Here is an 18628-nt window from a genome sequence, read left to right on the forward strand (position 1 = left end):
GCTCCCAGAAAATAAATTAGTGATAACACTTCTGCTTCTTTTGATGGTCCTATAATATCTAAACCTTTCTAGATTAATAATTTAGTGGCTCTATCATTGAGCTATCCACTATTGTTTTCAAATGGGATCACTGTAGACTATGGCTGAAAGATCAAGGTCTTGTTATAGACACAGGAAGGCCAAAGGAACTGACCTCATTCTACTTTTATAAAACAAAAACACATTTTGAATGCACAAAACTAATGTTTTGTTAAAGTTCTTATGCATTCAAAGGTACTAAGTTATACATTGCCAATTGTAAATGTCCTTTATTACAGTTAGACAAGTGGAACTACTCTGGGAATGTGCTGAATTGTTTTGGATGATCTGCTGTCTTAGATTTATCTGAATTTCAGAAAGTGAGCTTTGGCCTTATCTTAAAAAGACAATAAAAAAAAAAAAAAAGACTATACAAAAGACATTTCTTCTTTCACTTCTTTTCAATTTATTACATCCATTCATTAAATATTTTTGTTTAACACACTGTAAAAAAAATTAGCAGTTTAATTTATATATATATATATATATGTAATGCTTTCAGTAGATTCAATGAGGACCAAATCCAATGGTCACAGCATTTTTTTTTTTTTTTTGAGCTTTTAACGAACATACAGTATAGCAGACCATTCCAATCTATAATCATTGGCGCAATGGTTATTGCTTTAAAAACAAAACAAAAAGAATGAAAGAAACAATGAAAACAAATGACTGATAAAGTTGATCTTCTGCTTACATGTTCCTTAATCTACAGAAGAAAAAATATCTGATACAAAACACCACGGTGCAATAAATTGTAGATACACACATTTTTAATTGAGGATAAGTTCCATTTCCAGAAATGGCTTAAATGTACAGAATCAAAAAAAAAAAAAAAAAACAATCACTTTGGAGGATGGGGAAAAAACAGAAGGATACAATACATAGCATTAATTTGCACATTACATTGTATGGAGGTTGTCCATTTCTATTTATAATCCCTAGGACAATCAATCATTCATTTCAAGGCAAAAATAGAAGGAAGTTTGAAGATGAAACAATACAGCCAAAACCCATTTGATGAATATTAAGCATTCACTTGCTCCTGGTATTAAAAAAAAGAACCACCTGAGATTGGGCAGGCAATCAGCCCATCAGACTATACCCCCACAGAAATATTCTCCAAATAACACTAAAACAGTGGTTGTTTTGCTCCTTATTAACAACGAGCAATTCCTTAATTGAGGCTCCATTTGTGCATCAAGAATATATACTCAGCCCTAAAGAGTTCAAATTTGTGTTATTTTCTTTTAAGATCTAGCTATATTTACTTCTTTAAAAGTCTTTAAAGTTGAAATTCGCAGAGATTTAACAAAGTGCAAGTTGTATTTTCTCTAGAAACACCACAACCACCACGTGAAGCTCAAATAATGGAGGGCCAACTGCATGTTCGATAGCACAATTTTTGAATCCTTAAAACACAAATTTCCTTTAACGATCAATAGAAAAAAAGTAGCTACTAAGCATGACTAAATTGACTGCTATAATAAAACAGCTCATAGTTAATTTTGTACTTAAAGGTATAGTTCACCCAAAAATGTAAATTCTCCCATCACTCACCCTCATGACATCCCAGATGTGTATGACTTTCTTTCTTTTGCTGAACACAAAGATTTTTAGAACAATAACTCAGCTCTGCATTTTCAAGTGAACTGTGGCAAGAATTCTGAAGGTCCAAAAAGGCCGCAAAAATTCATCCATACTCAAGTGGTTAAATCCATGTCTTCAGAAGCGATATAATGGGTATGTGTAAGAAAGTCATATGGAGTCTATTGGATTACTTTTATGCTGCCTTCAAAGTTCTGATCACCATTAATTTGTATTGTATGGAGATATTCTTCTATTCAGCATTAGAAAGTAAGTCACACATCTGGGATGGCATGAGGGTGAGTAAATGATGAATTTTCATTTTTGGGTGAACTAAACTTTCAAAAGCGCAGTTAAATAATCTGTTAAATTATGATTTACTGATGATCAATTAAATACATTTGAACATCCAGTCAACTAGCCCTTCATGACAAGAGTTCAAGAACCAACCTTGAGTTTGTTTTCTTGATGTCTTTAATACTTAGGTTACATTTTTTAAACAACAGGACTATGACTGTCTATCACTTTAGCCTTACATGCTCAGACATACACAAAGCAGTTCAAACAATTTCATTAACATAGAAAAGTCAAGACAGTCTCGGTGGGAGATGAGGCACAATGTTAAGAGAATTATCCTTTTTAAATCACCAACAGCCAAGGGTAAAATATAATAAAACATCATCAACCGTTTACCAGCACAGGTTATGGGAAAAGTAAATGCAACAGAAAGCTAAATGCTTAAATTAGCCTTCACCGAACACTGCAGAAGTCTGAAAGGATGTTGCAATGACACCAAAGGAGTGAGTGTAGATTGACATATGAACTGTAGCTATTAGAGGTGAACTCTATAAACCATCTATTGAACTTGACGCTGTAGTCAACTCAATTTAATTACAAGTCCTGATCCTCTACCAATAGTGGTCAACCTTAGGCTGTTCCATCCAGATCAACAGTGTAGGGATGCTGATTTGGTGTCCTTCAAGGGCACTCAAAAGAAACCCCAAAAACTCTGTCTTGGAGGAAATTCCATTTAGTTCAGTCCCATACCAATATCACTGAAGATATTCATGACCATGTTTGCAGTGTACCTTTAGCTTTAACCAATGAGACAAAAGAAAATGCACACTATTTACAGATCTGTACAGACATGGACACACCAGTAGAGAGTGTTGCAGAAAGCATCGCGTCTACTTGCTACAGAAACACCGCCACCAAACTACGTTGAGTAGAAAGAAAGAGAGACGGCTCCAAATCAAAATAGCAGAATAGTAACAATTTTCAAATGCAAGAATCGATCAATAAATTGAATGCTAAAACTAATAAGGGTCAGTCTAATTCAAATCAAAAGGGAATGTTCTTATGCTGTGGTATGGGGAGATATTTAAAATGATGAGAATGACTGTTTCTTCTTTGGCTAACGTTTTGGCAATCAAACGACAGAAACCGAATTCTGAAGTTAAGAATTGAAGATACTGAATAAGGTAAGAGATAAACTTCATGTCTGTCTAACATGGACAAAAGAAAATGCAGAGGATGCTGCTAATGGACGTGACGCCATGAGATCCAGAGGGAAGGAGAAATAAAAGGATGGATGGCTTTTCTCTCCAGTCAGGAGTGCTACTTTCAGAGCTCTGAAATCCAGATTGCACGTTGTCAGTCCCTCCCCCACTATTATTTCTCTCTCTGAGACTCAATTAAAATGCTTCTCAGTGACAGGAGACAATTATCAAGTAAATTAGGTGTATTTTAGTGCAATTGTTAAAAACTAATGCATTTATGTTTCTTTGAAACAAAAGCCTATTTAAAATAAAACAATAATACCAACTCAAAGATGAGTAAATGCTTTGCACTGTATAGCATTGAAATGGAGGTAATCTGTGCTGGTGACTTGGTATGAAATGGCATGAAATTATAAATGTTTATGAGCGTAATTCTGTGTGTATGTGCGAGCCTGCTCATGCACCAAGAGAAAATGTTCATAGCAATGAATCCACCAGCACACTTTCACACTGTGCTAACTTGTGCTTGTAATCTTACATAGATCAAATGCATACAAAACCACCCGTCACTCAATTTATGCAATCAATGTCCATGTTTGACTTTGTTCTGAGTGCATCCTCAGTGTCTTTTTGAAAATAAATGTTGATTGGATGTGTGTTTTGTTAAAGTGTTTCGTGTGCAGAGGTCAAATGTATGCCCTTTGGTGCATCTGGTATGGGAAATGTCAAAGGTTAGACAAAAAATTGCTTCTTTGATATTAAAATGAACGACCAGGCAACATTTGACTATGTATGAACAAACAAATGTGCATGTGTATGCATATGTGTGTATGTGTGGAAATGGATCGCTGTGCATCCACAAATACAATAAAAATGTCTGAGTTAAAGCTTTGGGGCGGAGCCAGGGTTGCATGGTAATCAGGGATAATTATCAGGCTTTGGGCTGCCTCCATGCTCTTGTTAATGAGACTGAACTGGGGCCTCTATCATCGTGTGGGAGGAGGAGTTGAGGGAACTCAGGAGAAACTCCCAGCAAGTTTGTCTTTAGCTTGGGTGATGGCAGCAGTAAGTGAAAGCACACTACACTGGTCAGTTCAGAGGCTCTGCAGGGCTGGACGGGCACCGTGGACATGGCGGATTCCTCAGTGGGCACTTGGCTCGGCACGGGCCAGGCTACTGGGACGAGGTGCTCCGTATAGAGTCACAGAAGCTATGTAGTTATTCTGCATGACCTGTAACCATAGCAACAATGGGATGGAGAAATGCATTCAGTAGATAATTTAAAAAGTGTGTAACATTTTCTGTACTAAAATACTTTTTCCTATCCCAGCTTAATATGTAGATAACTATAAGCAAGCCATTCTTAGGTAATTTAAAAAAATAACTTTTAACACTGTGTCTCCGTGGCACATGAAAATTGCTCATGCAAATTGTCTCATGAGACGGAGTGTCCCGTCTCATGAGACATAACAACACAGACTCAACCAATGGTATGAGTTGGGGGTGGGACTATCTGGATGTTTGATCAATTGAAGATGGGAGAATGTTTAGAAAGCTGTTTTGAAATCAATATTTTAAGCAATTTTGTTTGGTGGTGGTATTTGCACAGAAATAACATCAGCTTAAGTGCTTAGTTGTCTATGAGCAAATTACATTCTTACTCGAGTGTGGACATGGCACAGCTGCAAGTGCTTTGTGAATACCAAATTTTGCCACTTGAGAAGTTTATTTGTTTACATTTTAATAAAATAGTACCACTTAATACATGCTGGCGAAGTAAAACAAACACACAGATGGACGTAGCTGGCCAGGTCACATACCTCAAATATCATCCTCTGCAGTCCAAAACAAAACGTTGAACCAAAGGGGTTGGTGTTGTTCGCAGATGATGACCTGGAGTGTAGAGTACAATTAATCAAATGCATTAAAACAGGGTTTCATAAAAAGAAAGTCCTGTTAAATAAACATTTTAAACCAGCCTAATCTGGTTTGCTGGTCTTAAAATGGTTTAAACTGGTCTCTCAGCCTAGCCAAGCTGGTCTTCAGCTTTTCCCTGAGCCTGGCCAGGTGAAAAGTTCCCAAAACTCCTTTAAAGAATCAAACAGACTAGGCAGAACAAGTTGGGAGACCAGCATATTAGGCTGATTTAAACAGAGGTGTCTAGCTGAACTTTTTGATAGTGCTCTCTTTTTTAAACAGGGTTTCTGCAGGTTTTCTGAAGCTAAATTTAAGAATTTAAAACCTTTTTAAGACCAACTAAAGAAAATTTAAGGAATCAATGTGTGTGTGTGTGTTGCATTTTGTTTTTATTTAGTGCTGCCCTGAAGAAGCTATTTGACATAGCACATCCTCACAAATATTCCACACAACAAAATAGTAACTGAATTTACACACATGATCCTGTTAAGAAGTTTACATTCCTTGGTTTCTAATATGGTGTGTTGCTTTCTCAATGATCAATGACTGTTTGTATAATAATTGTTTATGAATCCCTGCTGAATCCCTGAGCAGTGGAGATGTCTACTTTTCTTAAGAAAAAAACACAACTACAGTCAAATTATTTGGTTTCTAAGCATCTTCTGCCCATTTGAGTTCTTCCCATCAGTGGCTATATATGAGGTCCAGATTTTGACAATTGAGGGACTACTACACTACACAACTATTACAAAAGGTGCAAACAATTATTGATGCTCAAGAAGGCAACATAAGAAGAACTAAAAGGTGCAAACATTTGAACAGTAAATAACTTTTGAAGGGCAGTACAACATAAAAAAATATAATCTCTTATTGGCTATTTGTATACATTCTGAAAGGGGTGTGGAAATGTATAAAAACAAAAGGGTTATGCAAAGTTCCGCACTTAACTGTATAGGCTATATAGTTTGTGAACATTTATATGATTTAGTTTTTTCACGACTTCACCACATTTGAGCTTTTTTAAATGTACAAATTCCATGTAGCTTATTCCATTGCTTCTCTTCTCTGCAAATGATACCAAAGACAATAGCAAGAAGGAAAATTAGTACATCAAATGTTAAGCAGAAAAAAATCAGTGAGCCTACCAGCTGAAACCAGGATATAATTACAATGTTTAGAGAATTGTCGGGGACACACCTCTTCAAAACGGGACATCTGGTCACCCTACTTAAACGCAACAGGAAAACAATCCCTCATACAACATTACATGACAAGATCTTATGAATTAAAGACTTGTTGCTCCGATTTAAGACCTTTTTAAGGCCTTATTTTGTGGAAGGGCAAAGACTTTTAAGACCTGCGGAAACCCTGTTACTGAAGTAGGTCACAAGGCACAGGTATCACAACACAGGAGGAGTATTTTAGAGCTCCTTGCAAAGGACATATACACAAAAGTTACGAAGGTTTTTGTACTCCTTCAAGAATGACCAAAGTGACGTTGATGAGTTTGCAGGTTAGTGTATAAAACTGGTTTAACTGCACAAACTGAACGATTATAAATGATTATGCAGCTTCTCTCTATGTAGATTTGATGGTTACATTGAAGCTGCCAAACCACAAAAGATATATTTGTAACTAAAAATACATTAAGTAGGCTATATGAAATATGCATATAAACAATATAAACTCCAGTAATGGCAAGAGTACCTAAACTTTGTCCTTTGATAACAATTTGGGTCTAATTTAATGGAAAATTAATTGAGTTGTGCTACATGGTGCTGAAGCAGCCTCAAGAGATGGCAATGCACATAACTTCAGCAACATTTGCTTTAAATCGTACCCTGCAATGATGCGAAAATGACGTCATGGTACTTGCGGCTATTGTGTAACAGCAGCTCTTATGAGGTGTCCTGCTACCTCAAAAATGGGCTGTATGCAGGCTTTAGCCCCCGCTGGGTTGGCAAAGCACTAAGGGTAAATGCTCAGTTCCCCGGTCAACGCTTCACAAGGGGAACTCTTCTAGTGACATGCAATGGGACAAGCAGCTCTCCGGATCTTCCGAGTAGCCTCATGATCTCTCATACAGACTGCAACATGACTTATAATATAGTGCATAAAACATATTTATTTGATGTTAATTTTGCTGTGCTGTGGCTTAATTTCGTTGTGTTGTGGCTGATTTCCGTTGTGTTTTCTGCTTTTATTTACTTTAGTAATATGGTTCTGTTGTGCATTTCTCGGCCACCGTATTACCCTTATTACACTCATACTAGATTCTCAGTAGTGATATAAGGCATTAAATAAAATCAAAGTTTACCTTTGAACTAATCAATCAAAAAATTTATTAACCCTTTTTTTTTACACTTTAAATAAATTAGCTCTCACTCTTTCTTTATCTGCTACTCCATCTCTCGCTTACCTGTGAAGCACAACTGGTTTTTCCATGGGGTGTCCTAGCAACTCTTGAATCTGATCCCACTGAGCATAAAAGCATTCAATTTAACAGTTGGTTGCAACAATTAAAAGACAAGGTATAGTCACGATAAACGTTATATTGCATATTTATAACAGAGCATAACACTATTCTAATAACTTTTCCATAAAGCATGTGTAGGCTATAAAATGTTTGTTACAGCATAGCCCATGTACTCACTTTGCTGTAGGTAGAAAGGATGCAGTCCTCACTCGGAGCATCTGCTCCATCTGAAACAGAATACAAATACAGAAAACAGAACAAAGAAGATAACTTCAGTTATAACTGCCTAGTAATGCAAATAGAAAAGAAATCAACCACAATGATAGAAAAGACAGTACCAATTTAGTCCAGAGCGAGTGATATAGACAACACTGACCTTTTTTAATGATAAGTGGAATCTTGAAATCACATCGATGATATCTGAGATGGGAAAGAGGAGCAGTTATTTTGCTGTTCATTAGTGAAAGGATACTGAAACCACATATTTCTAAACATTCTAAGCATAAAGAAATGAAAAAATTATTTTAAATAAATATGCCCAGTCTGCTGTGCACCACCATATAGAATAACCTTCCCACCATAGTAATGACTAGTGGAAAGAGTTACTTAACCACATATTTATATTGCTACAATAAATAAAACAGCAAAGGGGAGCCTACAGAAATGACACTCACATGTTGAAGTTGTAATGGCCTGGGAAATTGGTGTGAAGGACAACTTTTTTCATCAGGTGGGTTGTAGAGTCAAACAGTATGTCCTGAAAAGAGAGAACTCCCACATCTAATATATACATATATATATATATATATATATATATATATATAGCTGTGGCCAAAAGTATTGGCAGTGACATACATTTTGTGTTTTGCAAAGTTTTTGTGGTGTTGATTCACTATTGTGCAGAGTGATCTGATGTATTTTAAATAATTGCAAAAAGCTTCATTGGCCAAAAAATTAACTATCACAAAAACCCAAATTTCACAGTTGTTTGGCCCTGGCACAAAATGATCAGCTAACATAATTTCACTGATCATATCAGCAGAACCTGGGAAAGTGTGAACGAGTACTAGTCAGGTGAAATCACTCTATCATTCTGATTGGATTATAGGAGCAGACTGAGGATATAAAAGGAGGGAAGAAGTGCTTCCAATCATTGTGTTCTTGTTAGCAATGGTTACCTCTAAAGATAGACCTGCAGCCATCATCGCTTTGCATCAAAATGGCCTCGCATGCAAGGATACTGCTGTAAAGAATTTTGCACCTGAAAGAACCATTTACCGGATCATCAAGAACTTAAAGGAGAGAGGTTCAACTGCAGTGAAAAAGTCTTCAGAACGTCCCAGAGTGTCCAGCAAGTACTAGGACCATCTCCTCCTGAGAAGTCAGCTACGGAATGGTGTCACCACCAGTGCAGAGCTTGCTCAATATTGGTAGCAGGTTGGTGTGAGTGCATCTGCACGCACAGTGAGGCGAAGACTTTTGGACAATGGCCTGGTGTCAAGAAGGGCAGCATAGAAGCCACTTCTCTCCAAGAAAAACATCAAGGACAGACTGACATTCTGCAGGAAGTACAAGGATTGGACAAAAGAAGACTGGTGCAAAGTTATTTTCTCCGATGAAGCCCCCTTCTGACTGTTTGGGACAGCTGGAACAAGGCAAGAGTGATAATGAAGTGGCTCGGAGATTATTACATTTAAATTTTGGATCCGTGGCCAGGCAACTCCCCAGATCTTACTCCCATTGAGAACCTGTGGTCAATCCTCAAAAGGTGAGTGGACAAGCAGAAGCCCACAAATTGTGATCATCTCTGAGCACTAATAAGGCAAGAATGGATCGCCATCTGTCAGAATTTGGCCCAGAAGCTGATATCCGGAATGCCAGAGTGAATCGCAGAGGTTATGAAGAACAAGGGCCAACACTGAAAATACTGACTCTTTGAATAAATTGAATGTTGTTGCCAATAAAAGCCTTTCAAACTTATGAAATGCTTATCATTGTTTTCCAGTATACCATAGAAACATGTAAAAAATAATCTACAAATACTGATGCAGCAAACTTTGTAAAATGCAAAATTTATGTCACTGCCAATACTTTTGGCCACGGCTGTGTGGGTGTGTGTATATATATATATATATATATATATATATATATATATATATATTCACACTTATTTTGATTTATTGATATCGCTATGGTTCCATACTAAAAATACAAACTAACAGGAAAGTCATAAAGCAATTACAAATTATGCAAGTAATAAGTAACTTATGGTTGATACTCACCACTCCCAGAGTATAATAGTTAAAGAAGTAGTCATTACATTTGGACGGGACTTGCTTGTGTGGGGAGGGGGAATGGATCTTCATCTGAGTCATGCAAAACAAGGAAAACATATGTTATGACTGACTTTGAATACATTTGGAGACTAAGGGAAATTGAGAATTTGCTCTTGAGAATAATGTGCCTCATTTCATGTATATAGTGGGGGGTTCTCATTACCTTGTCCTCTGACTTGTAGAAGATCTTATGTGGAGAACCAAGAGCACTCAAAACATCTTGACAAGAGTCTCCAAAGTAAATATTTCTCTCAAGTGCCCGTACTTTCGCATCAGCCAACAGTCCCAGGCCACATCCTGAGACAGTAAAAAACACACACAGTGAAAAAGCTGTTTTTGAAATTATAATATTTTATTTTATTGCGAAAACCACACTGGATCACTATTTTGAGGAGTGAGTGAATGCATCACTGATGTTATTACACAATAGTGGAAATTAGACACCGAGAAGGTTACGACTTCAACTTATATGCCTTTGCTAGCTCTGTGAGTACTACAGTGATACAATAAACTTCTGTTGTTTGTGACTGTTTGTCATTTTCATATATATATATATATATATATATGTTCATAATCCCTCATTATCAAACAAAATCAACAAATATTTGTTTCAGAACCATACATTAATTTTGTCTTCTAATCACTGCTTAACTTTGGCACTAACATGCCATGATGACATGCCTTTAAAGACCCAAGCATACCAAAACATGTCCGTACTTGTCAGGAAATGGTGTTCCCCTAATCAAAACGAGACCCCACTGTTTATCTCATCTGTGACAACTTTGTAATTTATGAATGACTATATACTGTACGAAATATTATATAATACTGACATATATTACATAAGGGATAATGTATTCAGCCGGTCATTATCACAAAATAAACCTAGATAGGGTGACAAAGAATCCTGAGGGGATTTATTTTGCAATCTGAATGTACATTATCTCACTTAGGCCATAAATAAGTAAATAGACATTAAAGAGGTCATATCATGAGGATTAAAAATGTCCATGATATTTTGACATATAAGAGGTAATTCTACTATAAATACATACTGTAAATTTCAGAAAACTTAATCCCCAATGCAATAAAAGCATTTGTTGAAACCAAGCTGCAAAAACTCTACTTCCGCGACTTCCCTTCGTCATTTGGGGGCTCATTAATTCATGACCACCTCTACAGTGAAAAAACATTACACTTTACATCTTCACATTCTTGGCCCCGCCCACTGGTGCTTCAGTTTGTAAACAGACAGAGAGCAGGACAAACAGGCCTAGTGTGGTCTAACTATACCTGAACACCAAAGGGGTTCATATTTGCATGGACTTTTTCATACCAGCGTTGATTGCTTGTGAACAGTCATAATACGATTCAAGCTTTGCAAAGGAACTGTTATTGAAGGATGAAAACTGTAGTAAACCGTTTTATTTATGAATATTTTAAATGTCATGACCATTTGATAGTTTATGGTGCTGAGTGTTAACAGTTGTACTTGAGATGAACAGATAAATATATTTGGATGCAATGTGTTGGATGTGCATTATGTGTAAACCCTGCGATTTTGTTTTATGATATTGTAGACCTTGTTCATTCTTTTCCGATTGAGTTTCAAATATGGCTGTATTTGAGGGGCTGCATGATGTTAGCCAATCATAACACTGGGTGTTTAAGTTGAAGTTTTAAAAAGGCCAAATCAGAGCATTTCAGACAGAGGGCCAGAGACTGGTTGGAAAATTATCATATATTACTACATTATGGCTGTTTTGGTGAAAATAATCTTTACTTAAATTATCTGTGGACCTCAGGAAAGATGATATATGGTGACAGCAAGAGCAGAGGTCTAAAACAGGTTCATGTTTACCCTCAAAAGCACACAGGTACAGTGTTTCTTATAGGCATATATAAAATCTCATACATCTTTATACTATGCATTATATGCATTTTATGAGTGTTTGACACTCTCTGTATGGCGTTGTTACTCTGTCACTTGCGGTGAAAATATTTTGAGCATCTTATTGCCAATTTGGAGAAAACATATTAAAGGTGTGCATAGTTAAAAATAATTTTTAGTCACATGCATATAAAAAGAACATTTCAGAAGAATTCTTTCTTTTATTAGTGTGACGGATGTTGTCTGCCTGTAATACCTGCAGTTAGGAGACGAAGTTTGAGACCCAATGGTCCCGTCCCATCCCTCAAAACCTCCACACACTCTGCATACACATTACCAAGGAAACAGGCCAGAGGCATCACCGGAGCCCTGAGAAGTAACATTTAATTTACAATGATTGCTGCCTGAGGGAATGCATCACATGTAAGTCTAAATAATCAAAGTAAGATGCCCAAGGTTTCAGACTAATACAGATTACTGCTACCCTCAGGCAACAAAGCAATACAAATAGACCTAATTAGACAATGACTTTAAACTGAAGGCTTTGTAAATAAACAAATGCATGCTCAATGGTCATATGCCGTTGCAGACATATATTAGTGGTGACATGGCATTTTCGCACTTACAAACACCAACAAACACCTGTCCAAACACAAGCCAAGCACTTACTTGGTTTCTTGAAGGTTGTTTCCAGAGTAAATGTACATCCGTTTGACAGTGGCCCCATGAGGAATCTGCAGGGAGGCCAAGCCATGGGCAAAGTTAGGCTGTCAAGGTAAAATAACTAGGAGTAGAATGTGCAGGTGTCGCTTACAATACCAGCAGATTCATGGATGGAAAGATTTGCCACTAATGATTTAACAATAACTTATTTTCAAAGCAATATTGGTTTTACAACATTTCAAAATTAATCTGGGAACAAAACCATACATTGGTAACATTTGTTTACAGCAATTACAGTAAAATATATGTTTTAACCAGCCTACAAGGCTTTAAAGTAATAGTTCACCCAAAAATAAAAATTCTCTCATTAGTTATTTATCCTCATGCCATCCCATGTGTTACCTTCTTTCTTCTGCTGAACACAAATGAAAATGTTTTAGAAGAATATCTCAACTCTGTTGGTCCATACAATGCAATTGAATGCTCCAAAATGCGTATAAAATTAATCCATAAGACTCCAGTGGTTATCCATACAGTCAGAAGCAACATGATAGGTCTGGGTAAGAAAAAGATAATTATTTAAATGTTATTTGCTATAAATTCTCCTCCCTGCAAAGTAGCACGAATAATGGGAATTGCCAAAAACAAAAGAAGAATATGAAAATATTTACGTGTTTCTCAATCACGCCTATCATATCACTTCTGAAGACATGAATTTAAACAATAGAATCTTATGGATTACATTTATGCTGCCTTAATGTGCTTTTTGGACTTTCAACATTTTGGTCACGTTTTACTTGCCTTGTGAGGGCCTACAGACCCAAGATAATTGTCTAAAAATCATTGTTGGCGTTCTGCAGAAGAAATAAAGTCATACACATCTGGGATGGCATGATGATGAGTAGATGATGAGAATTTTCATTAAAGGTGAATTCAGTATTTTTTTTTTCCTCATTGAAAAGTTGTAAACCTAAGGAAATAAATAATCCTTTATAAAATGATATACACTCACATGAAATTAAATCATATCAATGGCTGAAAAAAAAGCTGTTTAAAATATACATGTAGTGGGTCGGAATATGAGATTATGACACGTTGAATACTACTCACTTTTATCTTTTATCAGACACTTTCACTTGCAGAAACAATTAATCATGGGTGACAAATGCACCTGTAAAGGGCATTTCTAAAACAATATAAATCCAGTATTCTCTGAATCTGAAGTTATAAAGCAATCAGGTCTTTTTCAGCTATTTCTATTACTTATTTGAATCTAACTTACACTATGCAAGAGTGAGAATCCATGAGCATGGGAAGGAGGCATAGTCTCACCTCATACTTAGGAGCTTCACTCCAGGAGTCCAGCTGGAAGGAGAAAGAAAGTCCACGGAAGTTCAGGTGAAAAAGCTGCTCGGCAGCATTGTATACTGGCAACAGAGAAAGAGAGAGAAAGAGAGAGAGAGAGCATGAAACAACATTAAATACACACACTCAAAAAAAGACTATATGTTTTTACATATAACTGACACTGATGATGCAGCTTACCTCCCGGATGAGTAGCACCAAAGGACTGATCAATCTGCTCAATAGTAGGTGCTATTGCCTGAGAGTTAAAATGTACTCCACTGCAAAGCACAGAGATAATGGGTTATTTTGCATTTCTGATGCATATTGTTAATACAGAAATGTTTAATGCACAAAGTATATTTAAAAAATACACAATATCAATGCAAAAATACAAGATCATTTCTGAAATACCTGCCAGTAGGAAAAGCTTTTTATTAAGGGGCAGTTCACCCAAAAATGAATATTCTCTCATCACTTACTCACACTCATATGCCATCCCAGATGTAACTTTTTTCTTCTGCTGACCATAAACAAAGATTTTTAGAAGAATATTACTGTAGCTCTATACAATGCAAGTGAATGGTGACCAGAAATTTGAAGGTCCAAAAAGCACATAAAGGTTGCACAAAAGTAATCCACACGACTCCAGTGGTTAAATCTATATCTTCAGAAGCAATATGATAGATGAGGGTGGGAAACAGTTGTCAAATAGTTGGCAATATGCACAAAGAATTTGAAATGCCAAAAACAAAAGTAAAATTAGAAAGTGGAGACTGTTAGCAAAAAAGGACTTATATATGTATCTGTTTCTCACCCACATCTATCATATTGCTTCTGAAGATTTAGATTTAACTACTGAAGTTGTGTGGATTACTTTTATGCTGCCTTTGTGTGCTTTTTGGACCTGCAAAGTTCTGCCCACCATTCACTTGCATTGTATGGACCTACAGAGCTGAAATATTATAAAAATTCTAAAAATATTCGTTGTGTTCAGCAGAATAAAAATATCAAATCTAAAATGGCATGAGGGTGAATAAATGATGAGAGAATTTTTGGTGAAAAAATAAAAGGTAAATTGTTGATAATTATTAATTTCATTATTCACCCCAAGTTGATTCTTTACAAAGACATTCTATGATTTTACCATGGTAAAGTGGTGGTATCAGATGGTAATCCCATGATATTTTGATTCAGTGGTACTGTGCTAAATGAATAAAATATTGATATAGTACTCTAAGGTATTTCAAAGAATACCATGGTAATACAAAAATAAAATGGGATTTCCATTTTTTTTTGTTAGCGCTGACACATTCGAGCAACTTTTAATTCATGTTTATGTCAACAACATCTAGAACAGCAGTCTTTACCCTAAGTATCATCTACAGACACTTCTACACCAATTGTGCTAAACCATAAGATCACTTACCAGTATTTCAGTTTCACTTTGCTCAAATCGTACACTTCAATTACCTGCAAAACAACACGACTCAATGGAGATATATCTGCAGAGTGATGTAAAAGAAATGTATCATACTTAACAAGTAATCTAAACTAAAATCACCTCTCACCTTCAGTCTCTGATTGCAGGCGTCAAACAGCAGTTTAATTCCATCCTGAGTCAAATTGAGAATGAGGTCGTTGCAAAGTGGCATCTGTTTGGGGAAAGGAAACAGGTCAGATCCAAATAAATCCACAAGAAACCATAGAGATATCTTTAGTCAGTTGGTAACACTTTACAAGAAGATTCCATTTGTTAACATTAGTTAATATCATTAGATAACATGAACTAACAATGAACAATACTTTTACAACATTTATTATTCTTGGTTAATGTTCATTTCAACATATAGGAACACGTTTTTAAATCCAAAAGTTGTATATGTAAACATTAGTTAGTGCACTATATGAACTAACAATAAACAATTGCATTTTCATTACCTAACATTAACAAAGATTAATAAGTGCTGTAAAAAATATATATATTTCATTGTTAGTTCATGATACCTAATGCATTAACTAAATTAGACGGTATTCATGTCAGAACCTTACTTGTTCGCTGTAGAGCACCTGGACATTTTTGATGATTCGGCAGTGTTTCTGTAATATAGAAATGGCCTGGGCCAATGGCATCCCTGTAATCAAATTAGGCCAAACATATAGACAGTTAGCCCTGTTTTTCAGTTCACATTTACATGTTGACAAATAAGGAGTGGCGTAAAAACAACATAAGGGTTGTTAAGCCAGTCAGCCAGTCATTAGGCCTATATAAAAACAGAATACAATTTAAATTAATAGGATAGTATGTTTAATACTCCAGTGGTATCTCCAGTGAGATATATATATATATATATATTATTCAAAAAAAACTGAAGGGACAAATTATTGATCAATTTCAGGTCAGCTGAACAAGTCAAACAACTTGTGATGTATTTGTAAAAACCTACTACCAACTTGAACTGACTTTGATGTCAAATTTGTGGCTAATTTTCTAAAGGACTGAGAACATCCTGCATTCATTGTACAAAGAGTGACATTAGCTAATTCAGCACTTGCCCTTTATGTAATGGTTACTTTAGCCACTGAACTTATCACACACAAACACTCACCTAATGTGAATTCCCATTGTTCATTTCCCAAAGATCGCTCAGGAACGACCTCCAGATCAAGCATTGGCGGGGAGAAAATGGGAATATCAACGAGGATCTCTGACCGCGCCAGATCTGGATCGTCCGTCTCGAAGAATCTTGAACAATCCACCGTTAAATCAACAAACCTTCCTCAATGTAGTCCGACTTCAACAAACTGGGATTCTTAAAAAGCCCACACCGTTTCAGTGACACGCGACGCTCGTGACGTCAGATATGTCAAAACACAAGTGATGCGCTCCAGCTATCTAACCATACCACAGTCACCATGCTTATAAATAACAATATACAATTATTAATTCACACAAACACACTTTAGGTCAATACGACAAAGATTAAATAAATCACAAGTAAACAACACTGATGTCAGGTTACAGACTACATATATTTTACAAACTCCCACAAGCATGTATTTATTAAAGATATTTTAACCTCATGCAATTCATATACAGACGTCGAGCCAAGAAACTATTTTTCAACTGCTAACGTTTAAAAAATAAAAAGCTAATACTTTCATCAGATCTTACGGCTGAATTACATAAGACACATAAGCTACCGTTTATTCCAACCAACGAAAAATACGTCTAGTCCTGTCAGTTACATCGCATGTATCGTGAGCGATTTATGCCAAATTCAAGGCGAGATGAGCCGATGCACACATATCAGACTACCACTGACTCGCACGAGCCTGACGTTGTTTTCTTTCTTTGTGATGATTCAACTGCAGGCAAGCAGATCAGCCGTTGTGATCTTCATCTGTTCATAACAGCGCGGATTTCTCCGGGTTCCTCCGTGTCGTTCGTCGCAAATAACGCTCGGTTTCATGAAGCTTTGTTTTCCGGTTTCTTTAAGATGATACGCTTGCTTAAGATGATAAAGAAAAAGCCCCCTCCGTACCAACAGTAACTTCCATCCAAAACAGCAGGATCAGCTGATAAATCAACTTCCTTTGCGAACCAGATAGCACTTCCTGAATATTAACTTCAAAATAAAAGACTCAGCGCGAGCGAATTCCACGAACAGAAGATGCTGCTAAAATATACATTTAACCTGTGTGTTGTACAGTTATTTTGAATTATACTGTTCATTAAAGCTGCTAGTTTAAGACATGTGAGGAGTATAAATTAGAGACTCTGATGTAATTGTGTTCTTGTTGTTGTGCATTTGTCTCTCTCTCTCTCTCTCTCTCTCTCTCTCTCTCTCTCTCTCTCTCTCTCTCTCTCTCTCAGTGCTGGTTTGATAAAGTTTGTTTTATTCTTTCAAAAGGGAAGAGCATTGGACTAGCCTTCATCTCTCAAAAGAACAACAGATTGATGAGTTTGAGGAGAAATATGTTTCTGTTTGGTTATTTTTAAAACTGAATTTGGCTTGCAAGTCTAAAGTAACTTTACTGTAAAGTAACTAAAAAAATGCAATACCTCAGATGGAAAAAATACACTATATTGCGATTTCCACACTGCATTAAGCACACACATTTTAACAGTTTATTTGGGAAAGGGATGATGGTGGAGCATTTGAAGCAGCAGGGAACTTCATACTGCTCAGGGATCTGTGTGAAGATGGGGGCAAGCTGGTCAGCACGGGATTTTAGACAAGTGGGTGAAACACAACCTGTTTTCCTTGTCTTTTGTTTACGGAAGACCCGGAAACACATCCTCTTCACAGATCTTAAGTGCAGGTTGAGTAGCAGGAGGGGGGTGGAGGGTAGTTGCAAGGTGGATGGGTGTGTGTCAAAACTGCAGAGCAGACAATATCGAAGAATGCCAATACAAAGGGCTCAGCATTTATTTGAGCATTAAATTACAGACACATACACTTATGGATTTGTGGATGGTATTATGAGTAAAGAAACCCATATATTTGTGCATTGTTCTTGAGCATGGATATGGAAATTGAGCAAGTGTGGATCTGTTCCATGCATGTGTGGATCAGTTGTCCGTGGATTCCCGTGTGCATCTGTCAATCTGTTGCGTGAATGAGCTCTGGCCACTCACGATGGTCAAAATTGCGCAAAAGATCCCACATATTTATGAACCCGGAACCCGCAAAGCTTTCGTAGAATATTTAGTGGAGAAAATATAGAAATACGCTTTATTCCCCTAACAAACGTAGTTTGATGCCGTTCCCCAATGAAATTCACTCAAATATAATTATATTTTTATTTTATTCATTTGTACTTTTTGGCACATTTG

The 18628-nt window shown here is 36.5% G+C and overlaps 1 protein-coding gene across 2 annotated transcripts; it reads right to left on the reverse strand.

Annotated features, from left to right (window-relative positions):
* Positions 1–496: 496 nt before the first annotated feature.
* On the reverse strand, positions 497–17353 carry LOC127661830 (phagosome assembly factor 1-like). Of its 2 annotated transcripts, none has more exons than XM_052152750.1 (16): positions 16398–17353; positions 15841–15923; positions 15360–15443; positions 15218–15261; positions 13990–14069; positions 13777–13871; positions 12451–12515; positions 12038–12150; positions 10054–10187; positions 9837–9920; positions 8229–8311; positions 7931–7974; positions 7732–7781; positions 7498–7556; positions 4982–5054; positions 497–4393 (listed from the first exon to the last, which is right to left on the reverse strand). In XM_052152750.1, exons 1-16 carry the CDS (start codon positions 16459–16461, stop codon positions 4304–4306), a joined length of 1245 nt encoding a protein of 414 aa, XP_052008710.1. In that variant the 5' UTR covers positions 16462–17353; the 3' UTR covers positions 497–4303. The 2 variants fall into 2 exon arrangements, with proteins under 2 accessions (XP_052008710.1, XP_052008709.1); XM_052152749.1 differs by having other exon boundaries at positions 12451–12548.
* Positions 17354–18628: the final 1275 nt, after the last annotated feature.

The sequence above is a fragment of the Xyrauchen texanus genome, chromosome 21 (genome assembly GCF_025860055.1).
Source record: "Xyrauchen texanus isolate HMW12.3.18 chromosome 21, RBS_HiC_50CHRs, whole genome shotgun sequence".
NCBI classification, from domain to species: domain Eukaryota; kingdom Metazoa; phylum Chordata; class Actinopteri; order Cypriniformes; family Catostomidae; genus Xyrauchen; species Xyrauchen texanus.